At 35.2% G+C, this 12,040-nt stretch overlaps 1 protein-coding gene across 13 annotated transcripts in view; it reads left to right on the top strand.

Moving 5' to 3' along the window:
* EDEM3 (ER degradation enhancing alpha-mannosidase like protein 3) overlaps positions 1–12,040 on the top strand; it is a 69,597-nt gene that overhangs the window by 16,139 nt on the left and 41,418 nt on the right. For all 13 annotated transcript variants that reach the window (XM_074030854.1, XM_074030847.1, XM_005540225.5 and 10 more), the window contains 4 exons: positions 1,180–1,280; positions 1,816–1,855; positions 6,271–6,383; positions 7,917–8,070. In XM_074030854.1, coding sequence (XP_073886955.1) covers positions 1,207–1,280; positions 1,816–1,855; positions 6,271–6,383; positions 7,917–8,070 — 381 coding nt within the window. In that variant the 5' untranslated portion in view covers positions 1,180–1,206. The remainder of the gene's footprint in view (positions 1–1,179; positions 1,281–1,815; positions 1,856–6,270; positions 6,384–7,916; positions 8,071–12,040) is intronic.

The following is a 12,040-nucleotide window of genomic DNA, read 5'->3' as shown; positions in this document are numbered from 1 at the left end:
AGGTAAAAGCAAGATAAAGTCAAAAGCCAAACAAAGGAGAAAAATATTTACTATATGTAACAAACATAATGTATGAGAGTCTCTTTTGGCCAGAAAAAGCAACCAGTAGAAAGATGGGCAAAAGATAGACATTTCAAAAAAGAAATAGCAATGGATAATACAAAAAGATGTTTATCTTTATTAGTAATGAAACTTTAGATACCATCTTTTACCTAGGAGATTGGCAGAATGTGAACTATTGATCATTTCCTATGTTAGTGAGAATGTAATTGAGTGTAGATTGGTGTCCTCAATTTGTAGCGTTTACCAAAAATTAGTTATACATACCTTTGACCCCAATGGGTCTATTTTTAGGTTTCTAATACATAGAAATACTGGCATATGTTCAAAAGATACATGCACATAGGTGTTTATTGCAGCACTGTTTATATAGTGAAAAATTGAAATTAACCTCCATGTTCATCAATAGAGGGATACTTTGAGGAGTGGGCACTGCTAAGGGGATAGACTGGAGTCAGGGCACCTGGCTTTGAATTCTGGATCATTTACTGGATGTGTGCTCTAGGCTTACTTAACTTCTCTGGGCCTCAGTTTTCTCATCCATGAATTGGAGATAATTGAATCTACTTCAGAGCATTGTGACAATTAAATTAACTAAAATATATAGATAGAATGGTGCTTAGAATATAAGTACTCATTAACTATTAGCTAATGTTATCAGTTTGTAGTTGTTAGAATAGAGTACATCTGTAACATTCTAATAACATGGAAAGAAAACTCCATGATTTAAGTAAACAAATTTTAGAGCAATAGGTGCATATGGCATGAACACCTGTTCGTAAATAAAATTTTAGAATAATATATGTGTATGTATTTGGGATAAATCTGGAAGGATAAATGCCAGTCTTATCAGTAGTTACCTCTAGGAAGTGAGATTGGGGAGGGGAGGGGAAGCAGATTATCAGTTTTTTAAAGAAATTTTTTTGGTATTGTTTGACTTTTTTCCAAGCATGTATTACATTTCTAAGTAAAGATTTTTGAAAAGATTCCACAGGGTGTAAATTTAGTACAACTTTTGACTAACTTATTTTATTTTTTAACTGTGAAGAAGTTATGTTCTCAAAATGATGTATGTTTTCTCTTATTTTCCTTAGTGACTTACTAAAGCTTTCCTTGCAGGAACATGCTTACCCTGCTGATGAACTCATGCCTTTAACCTGTAGAGGTCGAGTTAGAGGCCAAGAGCCAAGTCGCGGTGACGTCGATGATGCCTTGGGAAAGTGAGTATTAGTTAACACAGGGCGTGGCATGGCATCTCAGAGTTCCCAAGTCTTAGACTTTTAGAGGCAGTTTATGTATAATATTTCTAGGGATTGGCTAAGTTTTAAAGACTGTTTTATGTATTACATTATGCTTCTTTATTCCCTTCTGTTATCATTTGTAAAAGATTAATCAGTTTACATCTTGGATCAGAGAAAAGTTAGTTATTAAGCTGCATATAACTTAAAATATATGTAACTTTAAAAATATTTATAAAGTCATTAGCACATCAGACTGTTGGTGTTTTAATATTTTCATTTGTTTTCAGAGCTAGTGAATGTTTCTATGTGTCTTGAAGGTGCATAGATTCATTGAACATAAATATAAAGGCTTTTCAGTTTTTTTCAGAGCTTTATAGGTTACATTGTACTATAGATACATGGAAGTACTAATTTATAGAAACTGTCAATCAATAGAACGTAGATAACTCTACTTGTACATTCATAAACTATTTAGAATTCTAACGTTTTATATCTTGTTACGCTTGTTTCTTAGATTTTCTCTGACACTGATTGATTCTTTGGACACTCTTGTGGTAGGTTTGATTCTTCTTGGATTTATTTTATTAATTTCATGATGTGCACACTTAAGTATTATGAATGTGATCATAACACAGTAAGTATGAAATAGGAGCCTTCAGAATTAAAGGTGTTCTGATCTTTGTTTCTAAATAAATCTTTTACACTGTTGAGTTGATGATGTCAAATGGAATTATGTAACATAATGGAGATACCCAAATAATTTATGGGAATGTCAACTTATGTAATGGCACCTTAATTAGGAAGGTCCTTTTTCCCCCCTTTGGACAAGGAGGTTGAAGCTATTGGAAAAAAGTAACTTTAGAAAATACCATTGATGTTTTTCCAAAATGACATGCCACAATGATGCCAAAATTGTTAAATTAGAATCTGTATATGCTGTGTTCATAAGCAAAAAATTAATTTTTCTCAGCAGTGATTTTTAGCACCAGCTGATCACTTCTTGGTACTCCTTTTCAACATCGTACAGTACAGAAATTTATTTCTGGTTTAGGACTGTTTGTGATGACAGAGGGGAAAGATTGAGTTACAGGTGTCATGATTTCTAAATACAGTATCTTTTTAGTTTTTAACTCTTAGATCATTATGGTATAAAAGTAGGCTTTTGTGAGAATTTTCCTTAAGGCATAATTCCCAACTTCCAGTTAATGTCCCAAGTCCCAAGTGGTGATTAATCTTTAAAAAACAAAACAAAAAACCTTTGGGTTGTCAGAGATTTTTTGGAACTAGGCTTTTCTTCTCAATGTTGTTTCTGCCTTCTTCTTTCACTGGAGTATTTTTTCTTTTTTTTAGAGCAAAAATTCTCAACTCTAAAAGCAGCTTAGGAGGATCACTTGTGATTTAAAAAAAATAGCCCCTCCTAAGTTATTCTGATTCAGTTGTTTTGGAGTGGGGCTGGGCATCCCTTCAAAAGCTGTTTTGTTCAAAAATGCAGTTATGGTTAAGAAAAATCACGGTGGTTTAGATCTTTTTAGCTAGTCAGGGTTTGAAAGTCACAGCTTCATTTTTCAGAGATTAATGGAATATGCAAACTATATTACAGTAACTATGAGAAAGAGAAAATACTGTGTACCTTGCTTTTGGTTTATTGGTCTACGGTTTTCCACATATAATAGGAGAAGAGAAAATATATACAAAATATCCTGGAAGGAAGATGACCACTTTGGGAAAATCTAAGTGGTGTTACTTATTCGTAACTATAGCTGGCTTATGCACATTAGGTCTATTTTGTTATTGGGGAGGAAATGAAGAGCAGACCTGTGTGCTGGAAAAAATCATAGGTGCATTTAAATTTGTTTCTCATTCTGTAATCTTGGCTTTATCTATAGCAGGTTCCCCCATCATTTCTCTGACAGTGCTTAGTTGATTTTCATGAATATGGACCTTAGATATCCTGTGTGTTTTAAAAAATATTATCAGAAATGAAGGAGAGCCAGGTGTAGGGGTGTGCACCTGTGGTCCCAGCTACTTGGGAGGCTGAAGTGGGAGGACTGCTTGAGCCCAGGAGGTTGAGGCCACAGTGAGCCATGATTGCACCACTGTACTACAGCCTGGGCAACAGAGCAAGACCGTTTCTCAAAAAAAAGGGGGGGGGGGGCAGAAAAAGTCGTTCCAGGCTATATAACTTTGCTGTGTTTACAAATCCATCTGGCAGCCATTAGTTCTTATAAATGATATATCCTTCAGTTTATACCATTTCTGTATTTTGGCATTGGTTCTCAAAATAGGGTCCCTAGTCCAGCAGCATCAGCATTTCCTGGGAACTTGTTGGAAATACAGATTCTCAAGCCTTATCCCAGAAATACTGAAGCAGAAACATTGAGAGTGAGACCTAGCCATCTGTTTTTAAACAAGCTTCTAGGTGATTCTGACGTATGCTAATTTTTTAAAGCACAGTACAATGATGCAGTGCTTTGTAAACTTCAGTGTACTACAAGTTGCCTAAGAAATCTTGCTAAAATGCAGATTCTGGTCCGGTGGATCCAACATGGAACCCAAGAGTCTGCATTGCTAGTAAACTGCCTGATGGTGTTCAGCAGACCACCTTTGTATTATGCAGCTGTGGTGTGACCTGAGTTCTGTCTTCTTGTGGCAGGAAGTAACAAGAAGTGATCACGTAATATTTTTATTTATGACCTTGGCCAAATTGTTTAACTTCTCTGGGCCCCTGTTTTTATCTCAGAAGGGGCTAGAATGGATATTGTCTCTGTTAACTCTGAGATACTATTTATTTCTGATCTTTGGTTCCGAGTCAGATAAATAGCCCCGTTTGTTGAAACTCTCTTCAAGAGGAGTCAAGAAGAAAGTTTGATAAAGTCTTATAAATATTTAAAAAATGATACTTCATAAAATCTTTAAATTTCAGTCTTTTCAAGTGGGAATAGAAAGAAACTTACTATATGTCATTATCATTTTGAAATGTAAAAGTTCATTTTGAGTTTTTATAGCTATCTTAAACATTTTCTTTTTAGTTTAAACAGAAGAATTAGGGGAAATTAAAGGACTTTGAAAGTTTTTTCTACATTTAGAAGGAATGCTATCTTGTACATTTTGTCAGTACAAGTATTAATATTTCTAATTTACATTGCTTTTACTTTGTGATTATGTTTTCATTTTGTGATTTAGTAATTTGAAAATATTAATGGGACGTGTCACTTGTAATAGTACACACAACCCTAGTGTTTTCATTTTGGTCATAACCATAATCTGTGAAGTAGAATTACTGTTGTCATAGTTTAATCTTTAAAACTGTTCATAATTCCAGCCATCTAGTTTCTGTTGATTGTAATGGAGTCAAGCACTAACATTTTAAGCTAAGCTTACCTTTAAATTCAACATTACCATGAAATCTGTAGAAAAAAATAAAATTGAAACAAAGATAATGGGGGAAAGGATCAGACCTGAGGTTATCCTTTGTTATCAGCTAGGAGCTTAAGAAACTCATTAAGTAGTAGAGCTGTAAAAATGAATTTTTTAGCTAATTGTGGACAAAGAGAACTCTCTTTCTACTTTATTCTGCCTTAAAACAAATGTCACTGGGACTAATATTCTTGCTTGTTTTGATTTTGGAGAGAAGGGGGAAAAGTTACTTTTTAGTTAGAGAGGTAGTTCAGGCCTTAAAGAAAACACACGGAAGAGTCTGATTACAAGCTAGAAGAGTTCAAGAGGGGAGAATTCCCAGGAGATAAACCTAGGGAGAAGAATTAGATTAACAAAGTGATACTAAAATGTATATGTGTGTGGAGGGTGGGGATAGTGGAACAGTTATGTCTCATTCCAAAAGTGATAGATGCACTGTATGTGCCTGCATTTATTGCTGTTGACTTGATGTAGACTTTGAGATTGAGAAGGGAGAGCAGTCAGTTTAAAATCAGGTTTCATATTATGTTTTAGTCAGGACTTACCCTAAATTTTACTTTTACTGAATTTAGGGAGATACTCTTATGGAATGTTTTATACATTCGAATTTTTACTGAAAGTATCAAATCAAGTGAAAAAGCACAACAAATTATTATCAAACAAGGAGAGATTAAACAGTTAAGTAAAAGAAAACTACTTTTAATGCACCTAATCTCTAGGTAACATCTCATGTGCAGCGTTAATTTAGACTGAAAAATCATAGCAGCCTATGTGATGACAGGGGCCTCTTTTGTTGCTCATTGCAAGAATCCACAAAGTTCTTAGTTTAGTCAGGATTCTAGATCTGCATGGTTAATAGTTATAATTATTTTAAGCACTTAAGTCAGACACTCTACTAAAATCATTTTACATACATTATCTAATTTAAGAAAACAACCCTATAAGAGTAGGTATTTCCTCTTTTTATAGATGAAGGAACAAGTTCAGAGATGGAAGTAAGTTGCCTGGGATCGCAAAGATAGTGAGTGAAACAACCAGAATTCAAATCAGGGCATGACCACAACATTGTATAGCCTCCTTAGTGAACGGAGCATCCATGGAGTGAAGTTAGCAGGGGATACATAGTTTAGGACCAATTGAACATGCTTTGAAGAAAGTGCTTTCTTCTGAGAATAAAAGCAACTTTTAGAATGTATCTGGTGAATAGGATGGTTTCTAATTTTGTTTTGACTTAGAAGCCAAATTCTACTGGAGCTCACCTCATGTAGCCTGGGTCATTAAGAATCCAGTTAACAGGTCTGATGATGGTAGCTTCAAAGTCCTCATAATATTTCAGTGTATGCAAAGAAGTGTATAAAGATGCTATATAATTAGATACTTCATTTTTTTCAGTTTTAGATATTATTACATTTTTATAATATACTTAGAAATATTATTTGTGTATGTCACTTCTTAGAGTTTTAAAGTAGACTGACTTTTAATAGCTCATTCTAAGAATATTTCTCCTTGGCTTGGTAGAAAAGAACTTTATTTCATAATTTTCTTCTCCTAGGTATTAAATAAAACTAAAGAATTCGAAGATGCAGTGAGAAAAGTTTTAAGAGATGTTAATTTAGATAATGATGTAGTCGTATCAGTCTTTGAAACAAACATCAGAGTTCTTGGGTAAGTATGAAAGACACTAAAGATATAATTTTATTTTATTTTTATTTATTTATATATATTTTTTGAGATAGTCTTGCTCTGTCACCCAGGCTGGAGTGCAATGACAATCTTGGTTCACGGCAGCCTCCGCCTCCTGGGTTCAAGCAATTCTCCTTTCTAAGCCTCCTGAGTAGCTGGGACTACATACAGGTGCACACCACCAAGCCCAGCTAATTTTTGTATTTTTAATAGAGACGGGGTTTCACCGTGATGGCCAGGCTGGTCTCGAACCCCTGACCTTAAGTGATCTGCCCGCCTCGGCCTCCCAAAATGCTGGGATTACAGGCATGGGCCACCATGCCCAGTCTATAATTTTAATATCAGAAAAGTTTAGGATATATTGTTTATTTCTTGATGGTAATCATGCAAGAAGTTTCTTGTGTTTAAAAGATGTAAGTTGAAACATTATGAAACACAGAGGCTTGTATTTAATCACTCACAGACGTCTGTAGACTCAAAGGTAATATCTGTATGTTGTTAAAAAGGGAATATAGGTTGAACATTAGTCAGCTACATCACAGGTTTTTCACCAGCTTATGTAGTTTGTTAAAAATAGCCAAGCACCTCTTCAGGTAAGCCATATGAAACTGAATTTATAAGATTACCTCTCAACAAACAGTTTGAAATGCTCTTGGGACTTTTTTTTTTTTTCTTTTTTTTTAGGAGACAGACTCTCGCTGTGTTGCCAGGCTGGAGTGCAGTGGTGCGATCTCGGCTCACTGCAACCTCCGACTCCCTGGTTCAAGTGATTCTCCTGCCTCAGCCTCCCAAGTAGCTGGGATTACAGGCACCTGCCACCACACCCAGCTAATTTTTGTATTTTTAGTAGAGACGGGGTTTCACCATGTTGGCCAGGATGGTCTCGATCTCCTGACCGCGTGATCCACCTGCCTCGGCCTCCCAAAGTACTGGGATTACAGGCGTGAGCCACTGTGCGTGGCCAGGACATTTTTTTAAAAAGATGAAATTATAGGATTTATTAGTTCAAGTTTCAACTTTATTTAATTTTTATAGTTTTGATTAAATGTTTGTTATTGTAACTCCTTTCTTTTTGTCAAAATGAGTCTACTCTTCAATTAAATACAAGAAATTGTACATAGTTTATTAATCTAGAGTGAGAGATTTTTATGTTTTAAATAATATTCTAAGTTAAAGACTTCATGGTGATACAACTAAATTTTTAAATTAAAAAATTGTTAAAATATTTGTTAGATTTGTTAAATGTAATATCTAGGATTTTCTTTAAGAAAATTTAATCTATTTAAGAACACAAAACACTTCACAACAGGATAGAATATCTAATTTTAAAAAAAAATTGATTCTGTAATTGTAATGGTTTGCCATAAAATGAGCAGTGTTAAGTAAATAATGTTTAAATAAGTTTTGTTTTTCTTTAACTATGTTAAATTGTATAACAAAGTACCCACACCTTTTTAGATGGTAACTTTTAATTGTCTATAAGATACGGTTAATGTTTCATTTCTGTGATCCTAGGGGTCTTCTGGGTGGGCACTCCCTGGCAATCATGCTGAAAGAAAAAGGTGAACATATGCAGTGGTACAATGATGAACTTCTCCAAATGGCAAAGCAGTTAGGCTACAAACTTCTACCGGCTTTCAACACTACCAGCGGCCTTCCTTATCCAAGAGTAAGTACTTCTGAAAAATAGGAGTCTTTAGGTACTTTCTTTGCTGTTTTACAAAATGAAGTTTTGTGATCAGAGCCGTTGTTGTTCACCTACTTGAGGCTGAAAAAAATGCTTCAAAGCTATATAACAAATTTATATTTTCATTTCACTTAACTGATTACACTTCTAAGTGATGTGATAATTAGATTAGATTAAGCTTTAAAAGGTTTTATTTCTAATTTCTGTGGGTACATAGTGGGTATATATTAATGGGGTACATGAGATATTTTGATACAATCATATAATGCATAATAATCACATCAGGGTAAATGAGGTGGCCATTACCTCAAGCATTTATCATGTCTTTGTGTTACAAACATTCCAATTGTACTATTTTAGTTGTTTTAAAATGTATGATATACTTCTGTTGACTGTAATTGCTGTGTTGTGCTATTAAATACTATATCTTATTCTGTCTGACCTGTTTCTGTACCCATTAACCATCCCCTATTCCCCATCCCCACCAACTACCCTTCCCAGCCTCTGATAACCATTGTTCTACTCTTTACCTCCATGAGACCAATTGTTTCAATTTTTAGCTCCCACAAATGAGTAAGAACATTCAAAATTTGTCTTTCTGTGCCTAGCTTATTTCTTTCTTTTTTTTTTTTTTGAGATGGAGTCTTGCACTGTCACCTAGGCCGAAGTGCAGTGGTGCAATCTCGGCTCACTGCAACCTCCACCTCCCGGGTTCACGCCATTCTCCTACCTCAGCCTCCTGAGTAGCTGGGACTACAGGTGCCCGCCACCATGCCCAGCTAATTTTTTGTATTTTTACTAGAGATGGGGTTTCACTGTGTTAGCCAGGATGGTCTTGATCTCCTGACCTCGTGATCCACCTGCCTCAGCCTCCCAAAGTGCTGGGATTACAGGTGTGAGCCACTGCACCCGGGTGCCTGGCTTATTTCATTTAACATAGTGTCCTCCACTTCCATCCATGTTGTTGTAAATGACAGGATCTCATTCTTTTTCATGGCCAAATAGTATTCCATTGTGTGTATGTATAATTTAAGCTTTAATGTGTCATTACATTACAGATTAGATTGTGCTGCAGAAGGAAGAACAGATGCTAGACCAGAACTTGGGCACAGAATTATTTGTGTAGAAGATATAATTGAAGCCGTTAGTATGTAGGTGTTAACTGTCCAAATGAGAGGATGGAGAGAGAACTCACAGGACAGAGGGAGGGCATGAGGAGGAAGGACAGCCAGTAGAAGGTAAAGTACACAGAGATTTAAGAGGAGAACTGTAATGTAGTGTAGTGTAGTGTACAGTATTATAAAATCCAAAGAAGGGAACTTTGAAAGGAGAAAGTGTTCTAGAAAACTTGAGAATTGGGTGCAAACAGAGGCATGAAGTTGTAGTGAATAAAGAGGAACGGATTCAAAGTAGGTGAAAGTAAATAGGAATGAACCACTCATTTTAAAATTTCTTCAGTGTTGGTAGTTAAAGGAGAGTTGGCAATAAAGTCAGTTGAAGGAGTTTTATTGGTTTTCTCCTTTAAAGCACAGGGAAAGAAGCCATTGAAGAGGGAAAGAGCTTTTTCTTCTGATTTATTTCTCATTCTTTATTAACACTATTACTCTCTCCCTCTTGTCCAAGACAGACACCTCAGCCCTTACCAAACTCTGTCAGTTTTTTTTCTTTTCTTATACCTGTCTTACTCTTTTCTCTCTTGGTTTATGCTTCAGAGCACTTGAAAAACCAGTATCACTAAAATCTAATTTTTGTCAATTTATCTTCAAAAATTGTATGGCTCTTTGTATTGTATTGAGTGTCCCTTAACTTTCAGAATGTTTTATAATTTGGCAGTAGACTTTCTGACATTCTCTCATATTTCCACATCCCGGTGAAATCATTGTTCTATTTCAGCTACAGCAATCTATAGTGTCCCCAGAGTCTCTTAAGTTTTTTTTTTTTTCATTCTATGCCTTTAGGCTTACCATTTCTGTCACCTGGCATAACTTCTCTACCAATATAAGTCAAATCAAATAAGGCTCATTTCCTCCATCAAGAAGTCATCCTTGACTGGAGATATAGCATGATATAGGGCAATGCTTTATCAATTTAGTGAGTTGTGACTAGCACTTTTTAAAAATTAAACAGACTAGAATGAAATGTCTTCTTATTTAAATTTCTAGTTTGATATTTTAAAAAGCTTTCCAGTGAACATTCATTTTGTTTGTTTGTTTTGAGATGGTGTCCCTCTATCACCCAGGCTGGAGTACAGTGGTGTGATAATAGCTCACTGCAGCCTCCAGCTCCTGGGCTCAAGTGATCCTCCCACCTCAGCCTCCTGAGTAGCTGGGACTGCAGGCACGTGCCACCATGCTTGGCTGACTTTTAAACAAATTTTTTGTAGAGATGGGGTTCTCATTATGTTGCCCAGGCTAGTCTCAGACTCCTGGGCTTAAGAGATACTCCCACCTTGGCCTCCCGAAGTACTGGACTCCCAGATGTGAGCCATCGTGCCTGGCCTCTGTAGACATTCTTATACACACCTTTTTACACATTTTTTATTTCTTCCTTAGGATAAATTACTCGTAGAGGAAGTAATAAGTCACAGAGTAGGGAATGCTTTTTAAGACATCAGGTACTTATTGCCCAATTGCTTTCCAGAAAGATTCTACTTTTTTACTTCACAGTGTTGTAAAAGTACATGTGTCATTTTACTGTTACTAATACTGTATATTATTATTTTGCCAACTTGAGAAAAAATTGAATTATATTTTAATATGGATTTTTTTGCTTATTAGTACAGTTAAATTTGTTGATCTTTTTTCTTAGCATATTAAAATTAAAAGCAAAATTTTTTAAACAATATATAAACATTTATTTAATTCAGTTTACTTTTAGTAAGTACTTTTAGTTTTTATTATAAATGGAGGTGTTAGATTTTGAGGAATCTAGCATTTCTTTACTTTTACCATAACATGAGAAGCAGACAAGGAATTAAAACAGAAGATACTATGAGCATTATGGTAAAACAAAGAAACTTACATTATTTTCTTATCCTCTGAAATGTCAAGAAAATTTTTAAAATGATTTTTTATAATAGGACAATAGAAGAAAAATAACTACTGTCCCATCCTTTCTTATACATGCTTAGTATGCTTTGGCCCCTAAAAATTTGTGTAATCAGTCTCTCTTAGATAAGCATATGTAGTTGATAGTATTTGCATTAATGGTTTTAACTCAGATGAATGTACTGTACAGAAATGTTATTGTAAGAGTTAGTGGTCATTTTTAAAACTCATATATAACCTTTAGAGCTAGTACACACTTTGTAATGCCATTTCCTCAAAGTTAATTAAAAGCAACTTGCCAGCTTTTCAGATAAGACCTCATTACAAACGTTGAGTAGATTATTATATCCATAAAATATAAGGTTAGTAAGAATTGTTATGATTTACACATATTTTAAGGATTTTCTAGTGTAGCAAAAAGACAGTGTAAACAAGTTTAGTGTAAGTAATTTATGCTTTTTCTTTTAATAAAAAGGTGTCCTTTTAAAAATTGCCTTGTGACTCTCAGGAACACAGAATTAGGAGGAACCAGGTTCTAGATTGCTTCATGCTTTATTTTATTCCTGCTTTCATCTCTTTTTGTCTTAAACCTCTCAAGAAAGCAGGACAATAAGCTCCTTGTTACTAATTTCTGCAGTAATAGATACTACACCAGTGCTATCTCTAAACCCAGTCATTTGAGTCCTAGTCAGGAAGACAGGAACCTATCTACCAGCCCCTAGATTACCAGAGAATCCCATAAGCAAAAAACGCCCTGAACCCTTCTTCCCTGATTTGTGGAAATGGTAGTGCCCCTTGGATACTGAAATGTATCTTGGTTCTGCATTTAAAAGTTCTCTAATACTGGCTGGGTGTGGTGGCTCACTCCTGAAATCCCAGCACTTTGAGAGGCCAAGTCGGGCAGA

Source organism: Macaca fascicularis, chromosome 1, assembly GCF_037993035.2.
Source record: "Macaca fascicularis isolate 582-1 chromosome 1, T2T-MFA8v1.1".
NCBI lineage: Eukaryota > Metazoa > Chordata > Mammalia > Primates > Cercopithecidae > Macaca > Macaca fascicularis.
This window is presented reverse-complemented; position numbering and strand designations above follow the sequence as displayed.